At 41.6% G+C, this 25,949-nt stretch overlaps 1 protein-coding gene across 2 annotated transcripts in view; it reads left to right on the top strand.

The window, feature by feature from the left end:
- Positions 1–666: 666 nt before the first annotated feature.
- Positions 667–25,949, top strand: part of PRKAR1B (protein kinase cAMP-dependent type I regulatory subunit beta) — a 182,502-nt gene continuing 157,219 nt past the window's right edge. The window contains exons 1-2 of one of the 2 annotated variants that reach the window (XM_073543099.1): positions 667–778; positions 22,671–22,874. In XM_073543099.1, coding sequence (XP_073399200.1) covers positions 22,698–22,874 — 177 coding nt within the window. In that variant the 5' untranslated portion in view covers positions 667–778; positions 22,671–22,697. Of the gene's footprint in view, positions 886–22,670; positions 22,875–25,949 lie in introns of both variants that reach the window. The other variant, XM_073543100.1, reaches the window with a different exon arrangement.

The following is a 25,949-nucleotide window of genomic DNA, read 5'->3' as shown; positions in this document are numbered from 1 at the left end:
TAGTGACAGCAGTGATACTAGTGACAGCGGTGGTGACAGCAGTGATACTAGTGTCAGCGGTGGTGACAGCAGTCATACTAGGGACAGCAGTGGTGACAGCAGTAGTGACAGCAGTGATACTAGTGACAGCGGTGGTGACAGCAGTGATAGTAGTGACAGCAGCAGTGATATTAGTCACAGCAGTAGTGACAGCAGTGGTGATAGTAGTGACAGCAGTGGTATCGGTGGTGACAGCAGTGATAGTAGTGACAGCAGTGGTATCGGTGGTGACAGCAGTAATAAATAGTGACAGCAGTGATGACAGCGGTAGTGACAGCAGTGATACTAGTGACAGCGATGGTGACAGCAGTGATACTAGTGACAGCGGTGGTGACAGCAGTGATACTAGTGACAGCAGTGATACTAGTGACAGCGGTGGTGACAGCAGTGATACTAGTGACAGCGGTGGTGACAGCAGTGATACTAGTGACAGCGGTGGTGACAGCAGTGATACTAGTGACAGCGATGGTGACAGCAGTGATACTAGTGACAGCAGTGGTGACAGCAGTGATATCAGTGGTGACAGCAGTGATACTAGTGACAGCAGTGGTGACAGCAGTGATATCAGTGGTGACAGCAGTGATACTAGTGACAGCAGTGGTGACAGCAGTGATATCAGTGGTGACAGCCATACAGCCATCAGGAATAAAGAGATGAGTGAAAACGAGGTTGCGTGACGTCAGAGGCGGCAGTGTCAGCGCTGGAGCCCGGGCCCCGACACCTCTCCATCTCCGCTCCGGTAAGCCTCGCACCCCGTCCCCCGGCCACACACACTCACTCCGCACCCCACCCTCCCGGGCGCTGCAGCACCCGCCTCTTCCTCCCGTCTCCCTCGGATATCTAACGGTAAGCAGCCGGTCCTCCTAAATCCCCGCAGAGTCCCGCGGGTCCCCAGTGCCGCTCGCCTCGCGGTAAACAACCCCCTCCTCGCGCTCATCCCAGGCTGCCGCTCCGCGTACTCTCCGGCACACAGCGGTGGGGCCTACGGGCAGATGCAGCAGAGTCGAGCGGCTCATGTCACGATCAGCAAACAGCACCGGGCGTCGTGATAGCTGCCTGTGACATAATGCAGCAGGATGTCCTGCAGTCCTGGGAGAGCACGGCCTGATATCGTGACACAGTCCGCTCTGCTACATCCGTGCCCAGCACAGGGGCAGACACTGAGGGGAGAGGAGGGGGACTGTCAGCGTGCTCACAGCCGTGTATATACAGTATATACTGAGCCATCACAGCCGTGTATATACAGTCTATACTGAGCCATCACAGCCGTGTATATACAGTATATACTGAGCCATCACAGCTGTGTATATACAGTATATACTGAGCCATCACAGCCGTGTATATATACAGTATATACTGAGCCATCACAGCCATGTATATACAGTATATACTGAGCCATCACAGCTGTGTATATACAGTATATACTGAGCCATCACAGCCGTGTATATACAGTATATACTGAGCCATCACAGCCGTGTATATATACAGTATATACTGAGCCATCACAGCCGTGTATATACAGTATATACTGAGCCATCACAGCTGTGTATATACAGTATATACTGAGCCATCACAGCCGTGTATATACAGTATATACTGAGCCATCACAGCCGTGTATATATACAGTCTATACTGAGCCATCACAGCCGTGTATATACAGTATATACTGAGCCATCACAGCTGTGTATATACAGTATATACTGAGCCATCACAGCCGTGTATATACAGTATATACTGAGCCATCACAGCCGTGTATATATACAGTATATACTGAGCCATCACAGCCGTGTATATACAGTATATACTGAGCCATCACAGTTGTGTATATACAGTATATACTGAGCCATCACAGCTGTGTATATACAGTATATACTGAGCCATCACAGCTGTGTATATACAGTATATACTGAGCCATCACAGCTGTGTATATACAGTATATACTGAGCCATCACAGCTGTGTATATACAGTATATACTGAGCCATCACAGCCGTGTATATACAGTCTATACTGAGCCATCACAGCCGTGTATATACAGTATATACTGAGCCATCACAGCTGTGTATATACAGTATATACTGAGCCATCACAGCTGTGTATATACAGTATATACTGAGCCATCACAGCCGTGTATATACAGTATATACTGAGCCATCACAGCCGTGTATATACAGTATATACTGAGCCATCACAGCTGTGTATATACAGTATATACTGAGCCATCACAGCCGTGTATATACAGTATATACTGAGCCATCACAGCTGTGTATATACAGTATATACTGAGCCATCACAGCTGTGTATATACAGTATATACTGAGCCATCACAGCTGTGTATATACAGTATATACTGAGCCATCACAGCTGTGTATATACAGTATATACTGAGCCATCACAGCCGTGTATATACAGTCTATACTGAGCCATCACAGCCGTGTATATACAGTATATACTGAGCCATCACAGCTGTGTATATACAGTATATACTGAGCCATCACAGCTGTGTATATACAGTATATACTGAGCCATCACAGCCGTGTATATACAGTATATACTGAGCCATCACAGCCGTGTATATACAGTATATACTGAGCCATCACAGCTGTGTATATACAGTATATACTGAGCCATCACAGCTGTGTATATACAGTATATACTGAGCCATCACAGCCGTGTATATACAGTATATACTGAGCCATCACAGCCGTGTATATACAGTATATACTGAGCCATCACAGCTGTGTATATACAGTATATACTGAGCCATCACAGCCGTGTATATACAGTATATACTGAGCCATCACAGCCGTGTATATACAGTATATACTGAGCCATCACAGCCGTGTATATACAGTATATACTGAGCCATCACAGCTGTGTATATATACAGTATATACTGAGCCATCACAGCTGTGCATATACAGTATATACTGAGCCATCACAGCTGTGCATATACAGTATATACTGAGCCATCACAGCTGTGTATATACAGTATATACTGAGCCATCACAGCCGTGTATATACAGTATATACTGAGCCATCACAGCTGTGTATATACAGTATATACTGAGCCATCACAGCTGTGTATATACAGTATATACTGAGCCATCACAGCTGTGTATATATACAGTATATACTGAGCCATCACAGCCGTGTATATACAGTATATACAGAGCCATCACAGCCGTGTATATATACAGTATATACTGAGCCATCACAGCCGTGTATATACAGTATATACTGAGCCATCACAGCTGTGTATATACAGTATATACTGAGCCATCACAGCTGTGTATATACAGTATATACTGAGCCATCACAGCCGTGTATATACAGTATATACTGAGCCATCACAGCCGTGTATATACAGTATATACTGAGCCATCACAGCTGTGTATATACAGTATATACTGAGCCATCACAGCTGTGTATATACAGTATATACTGAGCCATCACAGCCGTGTATATACAGTATATACTGAGCCATCACAGCCGTGTATATACAGTATATACTGAGCCATCACAGCTGTGTATATACAGTATATACTGAGCCATCACAGCCGTGTATATACAGTATATACTGAGCCATCACAGCCGTGTATATACAGTATATACTGAGCCATCACAGCTGTGTATATACAGTATATACTGAGCCATCACAGCTGTGTATATATACAGTATATACTGAGCCATCACAGCCGTGTATATACAGTATATACAGAGCCATCACAGCCGTGTATATACAGTATATACAGAGCCATCACAGCCGTGTATATATACAGTATATACTGAGCCATCACAGCCGTGTATATACAGTATATACTGAGCCATCACAGCTGTGTATATACAGTATATACTGAGCCATCACAGCTGTGTATATACAGTATATACTGAGCCATCACAGCCGTGTATATACAGTATATACTGAGCCATCACAGCCGTGTATATACAGTATATACTGAGCCATCACAGCTGTGTATATACAGTATATACTGAGCCATCACAGCCGTGTATATACAGTATATACAGAGCCATCACAGCCGTGTATATATACAGTATATACTGAGCCATCACAGCCGTGTATATACAGTGTATACTGAGCCATCACAGCTGTGTATATACAGTATATACTGAGCCATCACAGCTGTGTATATACAGTATATACTGAGCCATCACAGCCGTGTATATACAGTATATACTGAGCCATCACAGCTGTGTATATACAGTATATACTGAGCCATCACAGCTGTGTATATACAGTATATACAGAGCCATCACAGCTGTGCATATAGAGTATATACTGAGCCATCACAACTGTGTATATACAGTATATACTGAGCCATCACAGCCGTGTATATACAGTATATACTGAGCCATCACAGCCGTGTATATACAGTATATACTGAGCCATCACAGCTGTGTATATACAGTATATACTGAGCCATCACAACTGTGTATATACAGTATATACTGAGCCATCACAGCTGTGTATATACAGTATATACTGAGCCATCACAGCCGTGTATATACAGTATATACTGAGCCATCACAGCCGTGTATATACAGTATATACTGAGCCATCACAGCTGTGAATATACAGTATATACTGAGCCATCACAGCTGTGTACATACAGTATATACTGAGCCATCACACCTGTGTATATACTGAGCCATCACAGCTGTGTATATACAGTATATACTGAGCCATCACAGCTGTGTATATACAGTATGTACTGAGCCATCACAGCTGTGTATATACAGTATATACTGAGCCATCACAGCCGTGTATATACAGTATATACTGAGCCATCACAGCTGTGTATAAATACAGTATATACTGAGCCATCACAGCTGTGTATATATACAGTATATACTGAGCCATCACAGCTGTGCATATACAGTATATACTGAGCCATCACAGCTGTGCATATACAGTATATACTGAGCCATCACAGCTGTGTATATACAGTATATACTGAGCCATCACAGCCGTGTATATACAGTATATACTGAGCCATCACAGCTGTGTATATACAGTATATACTGAGCCATCACAGCTGTGTATAAATACAGTATATACTGAGCCATCACAGCTGTGCATATACAGTATATACTGAGCCATCACAGATGTGTATATACAGTATATACTGAGCCATCACAGCTGTGCATATACAGTATATACTGAGCCATCACAGCTGTGCATATACAGTATATACTGAGCCATCACAGCTGTGCATATACAGTATATACTGAGCCATCACAGCTGTGTATATACAGTATATACTGAGCCATCACAGCTGTGTATATACAGTATATACTGAGTCATCACAGCTGTGTATATACAGTATATACTGAGCCATCACAGCTGTGTATATACAGTATATGCTGAGCCATCACAGCTGTGTATATACAGTATATGCTGAGCCATCACAGCTGGGCATATACAGTATATACTGAGCCATCACAGCCGTGTATATACAGTATATACTGAGCCATCACACCTGTGTATATACAGTATATACTGAGCCATCACAGCTGTGTATATACAGTATATACTGAGCCATCACAGCTGTGTACACAGTGTATACTGAGCCATCACAGCTCTGTATATACTGAGCCATCACAGCCGTGTATATACAGTATATACTGAGCCATCACAGCTGTGTACACAGTATATACTGAGCCATCACAGCTGTGTATATACAGTATATACTGAGCCATCACAGCCGTGTATATACAGTATATACTGAGCCATCACAGCTGTGTATATACAGTATATACTGAGCCATCACAGCTGTGTATATACAGTATATACTGAGCCATCACAGCTGTGTATATACAGTATATACTGAGCCATCACAGCCGTATATATACTGAGCCATCACAGCTGTGTACACAGTATATACTGAGCCATCACAGCTGTGTATATACAGTATATACTGAGCCATCACAGCCGTGTATATACAGTATATACTGAGCCATCACAGCTGTGTATATACAGTATATACTGAGCCATCACAGCTGTGTATATACAGTATATACGGAGCCATCACAGCTGTGTATATACAGTATATACTGAGCCATCACAGCTGTGTATATATACAGTTTATGCTGAGCCATCACAGCTCTGTATATACAGTTTATGCTGAGCCATCACAGCTGTGTATATACAGTATATACTGAGCCATCACAGCTGTGTATATACAGTATATACTGAGCCATCACAGCTGTGTATATATACAGTATATGCTGAGCCATCACAGCTCTGTATATACAGTATATACTGAGCCATCACAGCTGTGTATATACAGTATATACTGAGCCATCACAGCCGTGTATATACTGAGCCATCACAGCTGTGTACACAGTATATACTGAGCCATCACAGCTGTGTATATACAGTATATACTGAGCCATCACAGCCGTGTATATACAGTATATACTGAGCCATCACAGCCGTGTATATACAGTATATACTGAGCCATCACAGCCGTGTATATACAGTATATACTGAGCCATCATAGCTGTGTATATACAGTATATACTGAGCCATCACAGCTGTGTATATATACAGTATATACTGAGCCATCACAGCCGTGTATATACAGTATATACAGAGCCATCACAGCCGTGTATATATACAGTATATACTGAGCCATCACAGCCGTGTATATACAGTATATACTGAGCCATCACAGCTGTGTATATACAGTATATACTGAGCCATCACAGCTGTGTATATACAGTATATACTGAGCCATCACAGCCGTGTATATACAGTATATACTGAGCCATCACAGCCGTGTATATACAGTATATACTGAGCCATCACAGCCGTGTATATACAGTATATACTGAGCCATCACAGCTGTGTATATACAGTATATACTGAGCCATCACAGCTGTGTATATATACAGTATATACTGAGCCATCACAGCCGTGTATATACAGTATATACAGAGCCATCACAGCCGTGTATATATACAGTATATACTGAGCCATCACAGCCGTGTATATACAGTATATACTGAGCCATCACAGCTGTGTATATACAGTATATACTGAGCCATCACAGCTGTGTATATACAGTATATACTGAGCCATCACAGCCGTGTATATACAGTCTATACTGAGCCATCACAGCCGTGTATATACAGTATATACTGAGCCATCACAGCTGTGTATATACAGTATATACTGAGCCATCACAGCCGTGTATATACAGTATATACAGAGCCATCACAGCCGTGTATATATACAGTATATACTGAGCCATCACAGCCGTGTATATACAGTATATACTGAGCCATCACAGCTGTGTATATACAGTATATACTGAGCCATCACAGCTGTGTATATACAGTATATACTGAGCCATCACAGCCGTGTATATACAGTATATACTGAGCCATCACAGCTGTGTATATACAGTATATACTGAGCCATCACAGCTGTGTATATACAGTATATACAGAGCCATCACAGCTGTGCATATAGAGTATATACTGAGCCATCACAACTGTGTATATACTGAGCCATCACAGCCGTGTATATACAGTATATACTGAGCCATCACAGCCGTGTATATACAGTATATACTGAGCCATCACAGCTGTGTATATACAGTATATACTGAGCCATCACAACTGTGTATATACAGTATATACTGAGCCATCACAGCTGTGTATATACAGTATATACTGAGCCATCACAGCCGTGTATATACAGTATATACTGAGCCATCACGGCCGTGTATATACAGTATATACTGAGCCATCACAGCTGTGTATATACAGTATATACTGAGCCATCACAGCTGTGTACATACAGTATATACTGAGCCATCACACCTGTGTATATACTGAGCCATCACAGCTGTGTATATACAGTATATACTGAGCCATCACAGCTGTGTATATACAGTATGTACTGAGCCATCACAGCTGTGTATATACAGTATATACTGAGCCATCACAGCCGTGTATATACAGTATATACTGAGCCATCACAGCTGTGTATAAATACAGTATATACTGAGCCATCACAGCTGTGTATATATACAGTATATACTGAGCCATCACAGCTGTGCATATACAGTATATACTGAGCCATCACAGCTGTGCATATACAGTATATACTGAGCCATCACAGCTGTGTATATACAGTATATACTGAGCCATCACAGCCGTGTATATACAGTATATACTGAGCCATCACAGCTGTGTATATACAGTATATACTGAGCCATCACAGCTGTGTATATACAGTATATACTGAGCCATCACAGCTGTGTATATATACAGTATATACTGAGCCATCACAGCCGTGTATATACAGTATATACAGAGCCATCACAGCCGTGTATATATACAGTATATACTGAGCCATCACAGCCGTGTATATACAGTATATACTGAGCCATCACAGCTGTGTATATACAGTATATACTGAGCCATCACAGCTGTGTATATACAGTATATACTGAGCCATCACAGCCGTGTATATACAGTATATACTGAGCCATCACAGCCGTGTATATACAGTATATACTGAGCCATCACAGCTGTGTATATACAGTATATACTGAGCCATCACAGCTGTGTATATACAGTATATACTGAGCCATCACAGCCGTGTATATACAGTATATACTGAGCCATCACAGCCGTGTATATACAGTATATACTGAGCCATCACAGCTGTGTATATACAGTATATACTGAGCCATCACAGCCGTGTATATACAGTATATACTGAGCCATCACAGCCGTGTATATACAGTATATACTGAGCCATCACAGCTGTGTATATACAGTATATACTGAGCCATCACAGCTGTGTATATATACAGTATATACTGAGCCATCACAGCCGTGTATATACAGTATATACAGAGCCATCACAGCCGTGTATATATACAGTATATACTGAGCCATCACAGCCGTGTATATACAGTATATACTGAGCCATCACAGCTGTGTATATACAGTATATACTGAGCCATCACAGCTGTGTATATACAGTATATACTGAGCCATCACAGCCGTGTATATACAGTATATACTGAGCCATCACAGCCGTGTATATACAGTATATACTGAGCCATCACAGCTGTGTATATACAGTATATACTGAGCCATCACAGCCGTGTATATACAGTATATACAGAGCCATCACAGCCGTGTATATATACAGTATATACTGAGCCATCACAGCCGTGTATATACAGTGTATACTGAGCCATCACAGCTGTGTATATACAGTATATACTGAGCCATCACAGCTGTGTATATACAGTATATACTGAGCCATCACAGCCGTGTATATACAGTATATACTGAGCCATCACAGCTGTGTATATACAGTATATACTGAGCCATCACAGCTGTGTATATACAGTATATACAGAGCCATCACAGCTGTGCATATAGAGTATATACTGAGCCATCACAACTGTGTATATACAGTATATACTGAGCCATCACAGCCGTGTATATACAGTATATACTGAGCCATCACAGCCGTGTATATACAGTATATACTGAGCCATCACAGCTGTGTATATACAGTATATACTGAGCCATCACAACTGTGTATATACAGTATATACTGAGCCATCACAGCTGTGTATATACAGTATATACTGAGCCATCACAGCCGTGTATATACAGTATATACTGAGCCATCACAGCCGTGTATATACAGTATATACTGAGCCATCACAGCTGTGAATATACAGTATATACTGAGCCATCACAGCTGTGTACATACAGTATATACTGAGCCATCACACCTGTGTATATACTGAGCCATCACAGCTGTGTATATACAGTATATACTGAGCCATCACAGCTGTGTATATACAGTATGTACTGAGCCATCACAGCTGTGTATATACAGTATATACTGAGCCATCACAGCCGTGTATATACAGTATATACTGAGCCATCACAGCTGTGTATAAATACAGTATATACTGAGCCATCACAGCTGTGTATATATACAGTATATACTGAGCCATCACAGCTGTGCATATACAGTATATACTGAGCCATCACAGCTGTGCATATACAGTATATACTGAGCCATCACAGCTGTGTATATACAGTATATACTGAGCCATCACAGCCGTGTATATACAGTATATACTGAGCCATCACAGCTGTGTATATACAGTATATACTGAGCCATCACAGCTGTGTATAAATACAGTATATACTGAGCCATCACAGCTGTGCATATACAGTATATACTGAGCCATCACAGATGTGTATATACAGTATATACTGAGCCATCACAGCTGTGCATATACAGTATATACTGAGCCATCACAGCTGTGCATATACAGTATATACTGAGCCATCACAGCTGTGCATATACAGTATATACTGAGCCATCACAGCTGTGTATATACAGTATATACTGAGCCATCACAGCTGTGTATATACAGTATATACTGAGTCATCACAGCTGTGTATATACAGTATATACTGAGCCATCACAGCTGTGTATATACAGTATATGCTGAGCCATCACAGCTGTGTATATACAGTATATGCTGAGCCATCACAGCTGGGCATATACAGTATATACTGAGCCATCACAGCCGTGTATATACAGTATATACTGAGCCATCACACCTGTGTATATACAGTATATACTGAGCCATCACAGCTGTGTATATACAGTATATACTGAGCCATCACAGCTGTGTACACAGTGTATACTGAGCCATCACAGCTCTGTATATACTGAGCCATCACAGCCGTGTATATACAGTATATACTGAGCCATCACAGCTGTGTACACAGTATATACTGAGCCATCACAGCTGTGTATATACAGTATATACTGAGCCATCACAGCCGTGTATATACAGTATATACTGAGCCATCACAGCTGTGTATATACAGTATATACTGAGCCATCACAGCTGTGTATATACAGTATATACTGAGCCATCACAGCTGTGTATATACAGTATATACTGAGCCATCACAGCCGTGTATATACTGAGCCATCACAGCTGTGTACACAGTATATACTGAGCCATCACAGCTGTGTATATACAGTATATACTGAGCCATCACAGCCGTGTATATACAGTATATACTGAGCCATCACAGCTGTGTATATACAGTATATACTGAGCCATCACAGCTGTGTATATACAGTATATACGGAGCCATCACAGCTGTGTATATACAGTATATACTGAGCCATCACAGCTGTGTATATATACAGTTTATGCTGAGCCATCACAGCTCTGTATATACAGTTTATGCTGAGCCATCACAGCTGTGTATATACAGTATATACTGAGCCATCACAGCTGTGTATATACAGTATATACTGAGCCATCACAGCTGTGTATATATACAGTATATGCTGAGCCATCACAGCTCTGTATATACAGTATATACTGAGCCATCACAGCTGTGTATATACAGTATATACTGAGCCATCACAGCCGTGTATATACTGAGCCATCACAGCTGTGTACACAGTATATACTGAGCCATCACAGCTGTGTATATACAGTATATACTGAGCCATCACAGCCGTGTATATACAGTATATACTGAGCCATCACAGCCGTGTATATACAGTATATACTGAGCCATCACAGCTGTGTATATACAGTATATACTGAGCCATCACAGCTGTGTATATACAGTATATACTGAGCCATCACAGCTGTGTATATACAGTATATACTGAGCCATCACAGCTGTGTATATATACAGTATATGCTGAGCCATCACAGCTCTGTATATACAGTATATACTGAGCCATCACAGCTGTGTATATACAGTATATACTTAACCATCACAGCTGTGTATATACAGTATATGCTGAGCCATCACAGCTCTGTATATACAGTATATACTGAGCCATCACAGCCGTGTATATACAGTATATACTGAGCCATGACAGCCGTGTATATACAGTATATACTGAGCCATGACAGCCGTGTATATACAGTATATACTGAGCCATCACAGCTGTGCATATACAGTATATACTGAGCCATCACAGCTGTGTATATACAGTATATACTGAGCCATCACAGCCGTGTATATACAGTATATACTGAGCCATCACAGCTGTGTATATACAGTATATACTGAGCCATCACAGCTGTGTATATACAGTATATACTGAGCCATCACAGCCATGTATATACAGTATATACTGAGCCATCACAGCCATGTATATACAGTATATGCTGAGCCATCACAGCCGTGTATATACAGTATATACTGAGCCATCACAGCCATGTATATACAGTATATGCTGAGCCATCACAGCCGTGTATATACAGTATATACTGAGCCATCACAGCCGTGTATATACAGTATATACTGAGCCATCACAGCTCTGTATATACAGTTTATGCTGAGCCATCACAGCTGTGTATATACAGTATATACTGAGCCATCACAGCTGTGTATATACAGTATATACTGAGCCATCACAGCTGTGTATATATACAGTATATGCTGAGCCATCACAGCTCTGTATATACAGTATATACTGAGCCATCACAGCTGTGTATATACAGTATATACTGAGCCATCACAGCCGTGTATATACTGAGCCATCACAGCTGTGTACACAGTATATACTGAGCCATCACAGCTGTGTATATACAGTATATACTGAGCCATCACAGCCGTGTATATACAGTATATACTGAGCCATCACAGCCGTGTATATACAGTATATACTGAGCCATCACAGCCGTGTATATACAGTATATACTGAGCCATCACAGCTGTGTATATACAGTATATACTGAGCCATCACAGCTGTGTATATACAGTATATACTGAGCCATCACAGCTGTGTATATATACAGTATATGCTGAGCCATCACAGCTCTGTATATACAGTATATACTGAGCCATCACAGCTGTGTATATACAGTATATACTTAACCATCACACCTGTGTATATACAGTATATACTGAGCCATCACAGCTGTGTATATACAGTATATGCTGAGCCATCACAGCTCTGTATATACAGTATATACTGAGCCATCACAGCCGTGTATATACAGTATATACTGAGCCATGACAGCCGTGTATATACAGTATATACTGAGCCATGACAGCCGTGTATATACAGTATATACTGAGCCATCACAGCTGTGCATATACAGTATATACTGAGCCATCACAGCTGTGTATATACAGTATATACTGAGCCATCACAGCCATGTATATACAGTATATACTGAGCCATCACAGCTGTGTATATACAGTATATACTGAGCCATCACAGCTGTGTATATACAGTATATACTGAGCCATCACAGCAATGTATATAAAGTATATACTGAGCCATCACAGCTGTGTATATACAGTATATACTGAGCCATCACAGCTGTGTATATACAGTATATACTGAGCCATCACAGCCGTGTATATACAGTATATACTGAGCCATCACACCTGTGTATATACAGTATATACTGAGCCATCACAGCTGTGTATATACAGTATATACTGAGCCATCACAGCTGTGTACACAGTGTATACTGAGCCATCACAGCTCTGTATATACTGAGCCATCACAGCCGTGTATATACAGTATATACTGAGCCATCACAGCTGTGTATATACAGTATATACTGAGCCATCACAGCTGTGTATATACAGTATATACTGAGCCATCACAGCTGTGTATATACAGTATATACTGAGCCATCACAGCTGTGTATATACAGTATATACTGAGCCATCACAGCTGTGTATATACAGTATATACTGAGCCATCACAGCCGTGTATATACTGAGCCATCACAGCTGTGTACACAGTATATACTGAGCCATCACAGCTGTGTATATACAGTATATACTGAGCCATCACAGCCGTGTATATACAGTATATACTGAGCCATCACAGCCGTGTATATACTGAGCCATCACAGCTGTGTATATACAGTATATACTGAGCCATCACAGCTGTGTATATACAGTATATACTGAGCCATCACAGCTGTGTATATACAGTATATACTGAGCCATCACAGCTGTGTATATATACAGTTTATGCTGAGCCATCACAGCTCTGTATATACAGTTTATGCTGAGCCATCACAGCTGTGTATATACAGTATATACTGAGCCATCACAGCTGTGTATATACAGTATATACTGAGCCATCACAGCTCTGTATATACAGTATATACTGAGCCATCACAGCTGTGTATATACAGTATATACTGAGCCATCACAGCCGTGTATATACAGTATATACTGAGCCATCACAGCTGTGTATATACAGTATATACTGAGCCATCACAGCCGTGTATATACAGTATATACTGAGCCATCACAGCTGTGTATATACAGTATATACTGAGCCATCACAGCTGTGTATATACAGTATATACTGAGCCATCACAGCTGTGTATATACAGTATATACTGAGCCATCACAGCTGTGTATATATACAGTATATGCTGAGCCATCACAGCTCTGTATATACAGTATATACTGAGCCATCACAGCTCTGTATATACAGTATATACTGAGCCATCACAGCCGTGTATATACAGTATATACTTAACCATCACACCTGTGTATATACAGTATATACTGAGCCATCACAGCTGTGTATATACAGTATATGCTGAGCCATCACAGCTCTGTATATACAGTATATACTGAGCCATCACAGCCGTGTATATACAGTATATACTGAGCCATGACAGCCGTGTATATACAGTATATACTGAGCCATGACAGCCGTGTATATACAGTATATACTGAGCCATGACAGCCGTGTATATACAGTATATACTGAGCCATCACAGCTGTGCATATACAGTATATACTGAGCCATCACAGCCATGTATATACAGTATATACTGAGCCATCACAGCTGTGTATATACAGTATATACTGAGCCATCACAGCTGTGTATATACAGTATATACTGAGTCATCACAGCTGTGTATACAGTATATACTGAGCCATCACAGCTGTGTATATACAGTATATACTGAGTCATCACAGTTGTATATACAGTATATACTGAGACATCAAAGCTGTGTATATACAGTGTGAGGTAGCACTGTCATTTTAGTAGGGGATCTCTCGCTTGGCAGCCACAAAATCAGATCCGGCACAGGTTTTCCATAAACCAGTATAGTCCATGCGGTTTAGTAAACATCATAAACTATGACCAGCAATATATAAACGGCATAGCGTCCATGACAGTGCTTCACTCTGTTAGCAATGTCCAATACGCAGGCTTTTCAGCCTCACAGTTATATCTCACCCCGTCAGGGTTCTCTCATGGCTGCTTCTCCATACTGCAGACATTCATTCCCTCCAGGGAACTCTTAGGCACTTGCAGCCATTACTCACAGCGTCCACACGTGCTGTCAGGCAGGAAGCCCCATCTCAGCGGGACCTTCCACACTGGACCAACCGGGTCCAAGCATTCACCACCTGTGACCTACCCTTGCCACATTATATGGTTCATAGCCACGCCCACCGGGTCACATGGCTCTGACCTCATTACATGTCCTTCAAGCATTTACACACTCTTTCCAACAGTGCTTTAAACACATCCCCTGGGTGGGTTTGTAGGTAACCAGGTCCGCCCATCTCTCTAGTTACCTGGAGACTTCTCCCTTACACATTGAAACAACACCTCAGCAATATCATTGCTGAACAACACATAAGTCTCCATCCCAAAGACACCCACTTTGGGATACATACCGGCCATTCCATATTCTGCCATTCATCCTTTCTCTTAGGACAGCCACACAGCACCCCCTAGCAGACACAGTGGTTACTACACCACAACAGTATATAGTGAGCCATCACGGCTGTGTATATACAGTATATACAGAGCCATCACAGCTGTGTATACAGTATATACTGAACCATCACAGCCGTGTGTATACAGTATATACTGAGCCATCACAGCTGTGTATATACAGTATATACTGAACCATCACAGCCGTGTGTATACAGTATATACTGAGCCATCACAGCTGTGTATATACAGTATATACTGAGCCATCACAGCCGTGTATATACAGTATATACTGAGCCATCACAGCCGTGTATATACTGAGCCATCACAGCCGTGTATATACAGTATATACTGAGCCATCACAGCCGTGTATATACAGTATATACTGAGCCATCACAGCCGTGTATATACAGTATATACTGAGCCATCACAGCTGTGTATACAGTGTATACTGAGCCATCACAGCTGTGTATATACAGTATATACTGAGCCATCACAGCTGTGTATATACTGAGCCATCACACCTGTGTATATACAGTATATACTGAGCCATGACAGCCGTGTATATACGGTATATACTGAGCCATCACAGCCGTGTATATACAGTATATACTGAGCCATCACAGCGGTGTATGTATATACAGTATATACTGAGCCATCACAGCCGTGTATATACAGTATATACTGAGCCATCACAGCTGTGTATACAGTGTATACTGAGCCATCACAGCTGTGTATATACAGTATATACTGAGCCATCACAGCTGTGTATATACAGTATATACTGAGCCATCACAGCTGTGTATATACAGTATATACTGAGCCATCACAGCTGTGTATATACTGAGCCATCACAGCCGTGTATATACAGTATATACTGAGCCATCACAGCTGTGTATATACAGCATATGCTGAGCCATCACAGCTGTGTATGTATATAGAGTATATACTGAGCCATCACAGCTGTGCATATACAGTATATACTGAGCCATCACAGCTGTGTATATACAGTATATACTGAGTCATCACAGCAGTGTATACAGTATATACTGAGCCATCACAGCTGTATATATACAGTATATACTGAGCCATCACAGCCGTGTATATACAGTATATACTGAGCCATCACAGCTGTGTATACACAGTATATACTGAGCAATCACAGCTGTGTATATACAGTATATACTGAGCCATCACAGCTGTGTATATACAGTATATACTGAGCCATCACAGCTGTGTATATACAGTATATACTGAGCCATGACAGCTGTGTATATACAGTATATACTGAGCCATCACAGCTGTGTATGTGTATACAGTATATACTGAGCCATCACAGCCGTGTATATGCTGAGCCATCAAAGCTGGGTATATACTGAGCCATCACAGCTGTGTATATACAGTATATACTGAGCCATCACAGCTGTGGATATACAGTGTATACTGAGCCATCACAGCCGTGTATATACAGTATATACTTAGCCATCACAGCTGTATATATACAGTAGATACTGAGCCATCACAGCTGTGTATATACAGTATATACTGAGCCATCACAGCTGTGCATATACAGTATATACTGAGCCATCACAGCTGTGCATATACAGTATATACTGAGCCATCACAGCTGTGTATATACAGTATATACTGAGCCATCACAGCTGTGTATATACAGTATATACGGAGTCATCACAGCTGTATATACATTATATACTGAGCCACCACAGCTGTGTATGTATATACAGTATATACTCAACCATCACAGTTGTGTATATAGAGTATATACTGAGCCATCACAGCTGTGTATATACAGTATATACTGAGCCATCACAGCTGAGTATGTATATACAGTATATACCAAGCCAACAGAGCTGTGTTTATACATACAGTGTATACTGAGCCATCACAGCTGGGAGAAGTGTATATACAGAGCAGATATCATATAGTCCTAGTATATACAGAGCAGATATAGTCCTAGTATATACAGAGCAGATATAGCCCTAGTGTATATACAGAGGAGATATATACCCCTAGTACATAGAGAGAAGATATAGCCCTAGTGTATACAGAGCAGATATAGCCCTAGTGTACATACAGAGCAGATATAGCCCTAGTATATACAGAGCAGATATAGCCCTAGTGTATATACAGAGCAGATATAGCCCTAGTATATACAGAGCAGATATAGCCCTAGTTTATACAGAGCAGATATAGTCCTTGTATATACAGAGCAGATATAGCCCTAGTGTATATACAGAGCAGATATAGCCCTAGTATATACAGAGCAGATATAATCCTTGTATATACAGAGCAGATATAGTCCTTGTATATACAGAGCAGATATAGCCCTAGTGTATATGCAGAGCAGATATAGCCCTAGTGTGTATACAGAGCAGATATAGCCCTAGTATATACAGAGCAGATATAATCCTTATATATACAGAGCAGATATAGTCCTTATATATACAGAGCACATATAGCCCTAATGTATACAGGGCAGATATAGCCCTAGTGTATATACAGAGCAGATATAGCCCTAGTGTATATACAGAGCAGATATAGCCCTAGTCTTTACAGAGCAGATATAGCTGTAGTGTATATACAGAGCAGATATAGTCCTTGTATATACAGAGCAGATATAGCCCTAGTGTATATACAGAGCAGATATAGCCCTAGTGTATATACAGAACAGATATAGCCCTAGTGTATATACAGAACAGATATAGTCCTAGTGTATATACAGAGCAGATATAGCCCTAGTGTATATACAGAGCAGATATAGTCCTAGTGTATACAGAGCAGATATAGCCCTAGGGTATATACAGAGCAGATATAGCCCTAGTGTATATACAGAGCAGATATAGCCCTAGTATATACAGAGCAGATATAGCCCTAGTGTATGCAGAGCTGATATAGCCCTAGTCTATATACAGAGCAGATATTGCCCTAGTGTATATACAGAGCAGATATAGTCAGTGTATATAAAGAGCAGATATAGTCCTTGTATATACAGAGCAGATATAGTCCTTGTATATACAGAGCAGATATTGCCCTAGTGTATATACAGAGCAGATATAGCCCTAGTGTATACAGAGCAGATAAAGCCCTAGTGTATACAGAGCAGATATAGCCCTAGTGTATGCAGAGCAGATATAGCCCTAGTGTATATACAGAGCAGATATAGTCCTTGTATATACAGAGCAGATATTGCCCTAGTGTATATACAGAGCAGATATAGCCCTAGTGTATACAGAGCAGATATAGTCCTAGTGTATACAGAGCAGATATAGTCCTAGTGTATATACAGATCAGATATAGCCCTAGTGTATATACAGAGCAGATATAGTCCTTGTATATACAGAGCAGATATTGCCCTAGTGTATATACAGAGCAGATATAGCCCTAGTGTATACAGAGCAGATATATCCCTAGTGTATACAGAGCAGATATAGTCCTAGTGTATATACAGATCAGATATAGCCCTAGTGTATATACAGAGCAGATATAGTCCTTGTATATACAGAGCAGATATTGCACTAGTGTATACACAGAGCAGATATAGCCCTAGTGTATACAGAGCAAATATAGCCCTAGTGTATACAGAGCAGATATAGCCCTAGTGTATATACACAGCAGATATAGCCCTAGTGTATATACACAGCAGATATAGCCCTAGTGTATATACAGAGCAGATATAGCCCTAGTGTATATACAGAGCAGATATAGCCCTAGTGTATATACAGAGCAGATATAGTCCTTGTATATACAGAGCAGATATAGCCCTAGTGTATATACAGAGCAGATATAGTCCTAGTGTATATACAGAGCAGATATAGTCCTTGTATATACAGAGCAGATATAGCCCTAGTGTATATACAGAGCAGATATAGTCCTAGTGTATATACACAGCAGATATAGCCCTAGTGTATATACAGAGCAGATATAGCCCTAGTGTATATACAGAGCAGATATAGTCCTTGTATATACAGAGCAGATATAGCCCTAGTGTATATACAGAGCAGATATAGCCCTAGTGTATATACACAGCAGATATAGCCCTAGTGTATATACAGAGCAGATATAGCCCTAGTGTATATACAGAGCAGATATAGCCCTAGTGTATATACAGAGCAGATATGGCCCTAGTGTATATACAGAGCAGCTATAGTCCTAGTGTATATACAGAGCAGATATAGTCCTTGTATATACAGAGCAGATATAGCCCTAGTGTATATACAGAGCAGATATAGTCCTTGTATATACAGAGCAGATATAGCCCTAGTGTATATACACAGCAGATATAGCCCTAGTGTATATACAGAGCAGATATAGCCCTAGTGTATATACAGAGCAGATATAGCCCTAGTGTATATACAGAGCAGATATAGTCCTAGTGTTTATACAGAGCAGATATAGTCCTTGTATATACAGAGCAGATATAGCCCTAGTGTATATACAGAGCAGATATCGCCCTAGTGTATATACAGAGCAGATATAGTCCTAGTGTATATACAGAGCAGATATAGTCCTTGTATATACAGAGCAGATATAGCCCTAGTGTATATACAGAGCAGATATCGCCCTAGTGTATACAGAGCAGTGATGTAGAAGTGACACAGGAATGATATTGTTGTTATTGCAGTAACATAGTAATGATGTAGTGTCGGTACATTGTGACAGATATTGTAGTGGTGACATTTATGTATTGCAGTACAACTTTTTATAACTATATTTTTCCTCGGGAATGGGATGATAAGATCCAGGCGATAATGCTTAGAATATTCTGTCAGTTGCATAATCTGTGCATTGCAGCAGGAGAGAATTCACTATATGTAATAGGGGTGATCCTGTTTCTCATGGACACTTGTATCAGATGAGGGAATATTTGTAAACATTGGTTACAGGTCTATAAAGAAGTAACAAATCTATAAATGTAATTCACTTGGAAAAAAAAAGGAAATAAATCGAAAAAGCACATTACTAATGCACTGCAGGGTTCAGCAGAGCCCATGATAAAGTAAGTGCACCCCACTGCATAAGTGCACCCAAGGACTGACACCCCAAATGCAGAAACATCACTGGCTGCATCCTGCAAACGTGGAAAAATGCATGAGGCCTAAGCTGATATTTTGGACGACCAGGGTGAAACCTAGAAATATAGCTTATCTATATGAATACACAAACCGTGACCCCTACACAAACCGTGACCCCTACAGATTCTGTGACCCCTACACTTTGATCCCAAGGTCTGCAGCCTCAGGGACTGCACTTTTTGTTTGGGTGCATACAATTTATCCATAGACTATGACTGAGTATATATCCGTCTACACATTGCTTATCTGAGAGTGTGCTGTAGCCTTGGAGCCTGACATCAGAGTTTGCTGATCAGATTACTTCCCAAATTTGAACATTTTTCTACTTCTCCCAACAGCTATTGATTTTGGAGCCGAGAAGTGTAGGGATGGGAGAAGAGCCATGTTAAGGAGAAAAAAAACAACAATATTTTTGCGCAATTTGGAAGTTACTCCAACGAGCTACACCAATATGGGCAAAACATGGGTGGGACAGGGGCTACACCCACCCCTCAAACTCATGAAAAGTTACGCATAGCTCACTTTAGAAATGTTTCCTAGTCCTGGGTTGTCCGGCCTTGGGATACAAGTCTGCAGGCAATCTTGCAGACAGGTGTCGACCAGTCTCCTGCCCTTCTCTTAATTCACTTCTGTTGAGATAAACCAGATGACCACCTACTCGCAAGGGCAATACAGGGGAATAGTGACAGGGAGCACGTTACACACTGTCACGATTCATCCGTCTGCAATCACATAGTTCAACCTTTTTTCACTTGTGAAACTGCAAAAACTCTTAGGCTATGTGCACACACTGCGGTTTTTGCTGCGGCTCCGCTACGGATTTGGCCTCTGCGGATCCGTAGCAGTTCTGCAGACATTGTACAGTACAATGTAAGTCTATGGGATTTACAATCCGCAGTGCACATGCTGCGGATTTTCAACTGCGGAAAAGCTGCGGTTTTGAATCCGCAGAAAGAATTGACATGTCAATTCTTTCTGCGGATTCTGCTGCGGTTTGCCACCTATTCCATTATCCAGGTGTCAAACCGCAGGGGAAAACCGCAGGCCAATCCGCAGGTAAAACGCAGGTCATTTTACCTGCGGTTTTACCTGCGGATCCGCAGATACAAATCCGCGGGTGAATCCGCAGCGTGTGCACATAGCCTTACTGTCGCTCTTATTCCTTCTTGTCTGGACTACTGCAACTCTCTACTGATTGGTATCACCAAACTTTCTCCTGTCCAATCCGTCCTGACTGCAGGAGCCAGGGTTGTATTTCTGTCCAGCCGCTACACCGATGCCTCCACCTTGTGCCAGTCATTGCACTGGTTGCCCATTCGCTACAGAATACAATACAAACTTATCTCTCTCACCCACAAAGCTCTCCACAGCTTTACAACACCATATATCTCATCCCTTATTTCTGTCTATCACCCTACCCATGCCCTCTGTTCTGCAACTGACCTAACACTAGCATCTTCCATAATCTAAACCTCGCACCTCTGTCTCCAAGACTTCTCTCGTGCTGCTCCAGTTTTCTGGAATGCTCTACCTCGAATGATCCGACTAATACCTAGCCCTTCCGTTTTTAATCCTGCTTTAAAAACACCTCTCTTTAGACAGAACTATCACCTCAACTCATTAATCTAAGTCTTCCCTATTCCTTCTTCCTAATTTATACTAGATTAAAGGAATGTAATGTCATCCCGACTCCATTTCCACTTGCTGACTGCTGATGAAAACCGAAAATGAGTGATACAAATCTTCCTGTCCTTTCTAGGTCTACAGCAGCTCTTTCCAATAATCCATGATGGCGTCTTCATCCTCATCTAACATAGAGGATGAAAGTTTAAAAGGCTGTGAAATCTACGTGCAACGGTTCAACATCCAGCAAATACTGAAAGAATGTATTGTGAACCTGTGCATTGCGAAACCCGACCGCCCCATGAAGTTCCTGAGAGAACATTTCGAGAAATTGGAAAAGGTCAGTAGTCGGGGAGTGATATCTTTTATATTGTCATCATTTGTCAACCTAGAAAAATAAGCGGCTGATTTGCATTGGGATATGAAAATTAATGTGGAAAGTAGATCTGCAGGATGTCCCTATGACAATTCGATTCATTATTGCATTTGCTCATGTTTTTTGTATAATTTTTCTTATTTTAAAGGCTGTGTTTTTTTTTTTCTTCTTTAAAGTTGCGCCTATTGTTGTTGGATCTATTTTTTTTAATTTATTTTCCATTGTGTGTTTTTTTTTAATCCAGATGATTGCAACCAGTTTATTTTTTTTGCAATCTTTTTAAAAAGTCGCTATATTTTTGTACTCCAGTTCTTCCTCTGGAATGAATTTTTCTTTTTTTTTGTACTGCAATTTTTTTTTGCACAAATGTCAGAGTTGCATGCAAAAGTTTAACGGAACTTGTGACTTTTAAAGGGGTGCAAAAAAAAAGGACAAAAATGTAAAAAAAAAATAATTTTTTTTTAAAACTTTGCGCAAAATTCTTGAATGCACATTTTGAAGAATTTGGTGCCAAAAATCACCAGTAACGAATGTCTCAAGATTAAGAAAACTGCTGATACCATTCAATCTCTAAATCTAAGCACATTTGCTCTTTCAGTAGTGGTGAGTACACACTTCTATATGAGCTTCTGGTAGCTCGTACTTTCTGTGTTAAAAATCTAAATTTCTTAGAAAATCTCAAAAAATTTTTTATATCTGTGAAAATTATTGGCTTTGCTATAGTTTACAAAGCACCTGACACCATCTACAGGTTATCTGTGGGTACTGCACCCTATGGATGTACCGTAGACAAACATTACAATTCTGTACAAAATTCCCATTAATAAAATAAATTAAATTGGTGCTTTTTATTCTGATCAAGCAGTGTTGGTACATAGCCGGCGGTTTTCCCTTTAGATGCATGTGGTACCTAAATATGTTGGTATATTAATTGCATATCCATTAAATTAGCAAAACCATCCATCCTGTAGTATAGAAACTTAAATGCTGCAGGGTTTTATGTGGTCAGAATTTGTTGGTTATATGTAAGCTCTATATGGGGATTCCATGGACAGGCTTTGAGCTAGCTACTTGGACTGTCAGGTGTACGGGGAGCCCTGGCCTTCACACTTTAACCCCTGTACTGTGATATGGACTCACACGGGGGCCCTGGGTTGAGTCCTCAGAGCAGCTGCTGGCTGGTGGAGCTGGCTGGCAGGAATGGTCAGATATCTGAACCAGGAGGGTAGACAAGGGACAAAGTTGTAAATTCGAAGAATTGTCAGTAAACTGGGCCAATACTCAAACAGGCTAAGTACGAGCAGAACATCAGGAGTAAACCAGAGCTAGCATGAGCTATATCAGGCAACGCTCAACAGTAAGCTGGTAGGCTTAGTAGGGTGTGGGTGACACTACAGGTCCCAGACACTATAGTCTGTTACTGGACAGAGTCTGAACCGCTCAGAGCTTCTCGTCCCGATGGCTCCTCTATCACCAGCACCACCCACAGAATGAATATGGTGGCACCTGGTATATCTGGCAACTCTCAGTAGTAAGCTGGTAGGCTTAGTAGGGTGTGGCACTGTCCCATAGACCAAATCATGGAGCTGATTACTGCACTCATGCTGCCAGGCTGGGTGACACTACAAGTCCCAGTCCCTCTAGTCTCTGTAGCTGGACAGAACCTAAACCGAACAGAGCTTCTGGCTCCGACGTCTCCTCCATCCCCAGCACCACCCACAGAATGAATATGGCGGCACCTGGTATATCTGGCAACTCTCAGCAGTAAGCTGGTAGGCTTGGTAGGGTGTGGCGCTGTCCCATTGACCAAATCAAGGAACTAGTGCAATCATGATGCCAGACCGGGTGACACGACAGGTCCCAGCCCCTCTAGTCTCTGTGGCTTTACAGGTCTTGAAGAATTCAGATCGTCTGGCTCTGACGTCTCCTTCATCACCAGCACCACCCAGAGAATGAACATTGTGGCACCTGGTATATCTGGCAACTCTCAGCAGTAAGCTGGTAGGCTTAATAGGGTGTGGCGCTGTCCCAATTACCAAATCAAAGAGCAGATTACTACAATCATGATGCCAGACTGGGTGACACTACAGGTTCAAGGCACCCTAGTTCTTGTAGCTGGATAGAGCCTGAAATGTTCAGAGCTTCTCCGACGTCTCCTCCATCCCCAGCACCACCCACAGAATGAATATGGCGGCACCTGGTATATCTGGCAACTCTCAGCAGTAAGCTGGTAGGCTTGGTAGGGTGTGGCGCTGTCCCATTGACCAAATCAAGGAACTAGTGCAATCATGATGCCAGACCGGGTGACACGACAGGTTCCAGCCCCTCTAGTCTCTGTGGCTGGACAGGGCTTGAAGAATTCAGATCGTCTGGCTCTGAAGTTTCCTTCATGACCAGCACCACCCAGAGAATGAACATGGCAGCGCCTGGTATATCTGGCAACTCTCAGCATTAAGCTGGTAGGCTTAGTAGGGTGTGGCACTGTCCCAATGACCAAATCAAAGAGCAGATTACTACAATCATGATGCCAGACTGGGTGACACTACAGGTGCAAGCCACCCTAGTTCTTGTAGCTGGATAGAGCCTGAAATGCTCAGAGGTTCTCCGATGTCTCCTCAATCCCCAGCACCACCCACAGAATGAATGAATATGGCGGCACCTGGTGTATCTGGAACCTCTCAGCAGTAAGTTGGTAGGCTTAGTAGGGTGTGGCGTTGTCCCATTTACCAAAACAAGGAACTAATTAGTGCAATCATGATGGCAGACCGGGTGACACTACAGGTCCCAGCCCATCTAGTCTCTGTGGCTGGACATGGCCCAAAGCGCTCAGAGCTTCTGGCTACGACGTCTCCTCCATCCCCAGCGCCACCCACAGAATGAATATGGCGACGACTGGTGACAGAAGAAGGTGAGGCAGGAGGAGATGTGGCACTAAATAACATGACCTGCACACTTCCCTTTTCACGTTCTTCCTCTTTTATGTGTTGGAATGATAACTGGGCGATCTAGTTCTGCATTCTCCAGCTAGTGTCAGTCAAT

The sequence above is a fragment of the Dendrobates tinctorius genome, unplaced genomic scaffold (genome assembly GCF_039654945.1).
Source record: "Dendrobates tinctorius isolate UK_male_01 unplaced genomic scaffold, ASM3965494v1 ptg000129l, whole genome shotgun sequence".
Taxonomy (NCBI): Eukaryota; Metazoa; Chordata; class Amphibia; order Anura; family Dendrobatidae; genus Dendrobates; species Dendrobates tinctorius.
The sequence above is the reverse complement of the archived record's forward strand: the minus strand, read 5'-3'. Positions and strand labels throughout refer to the sequence as shown.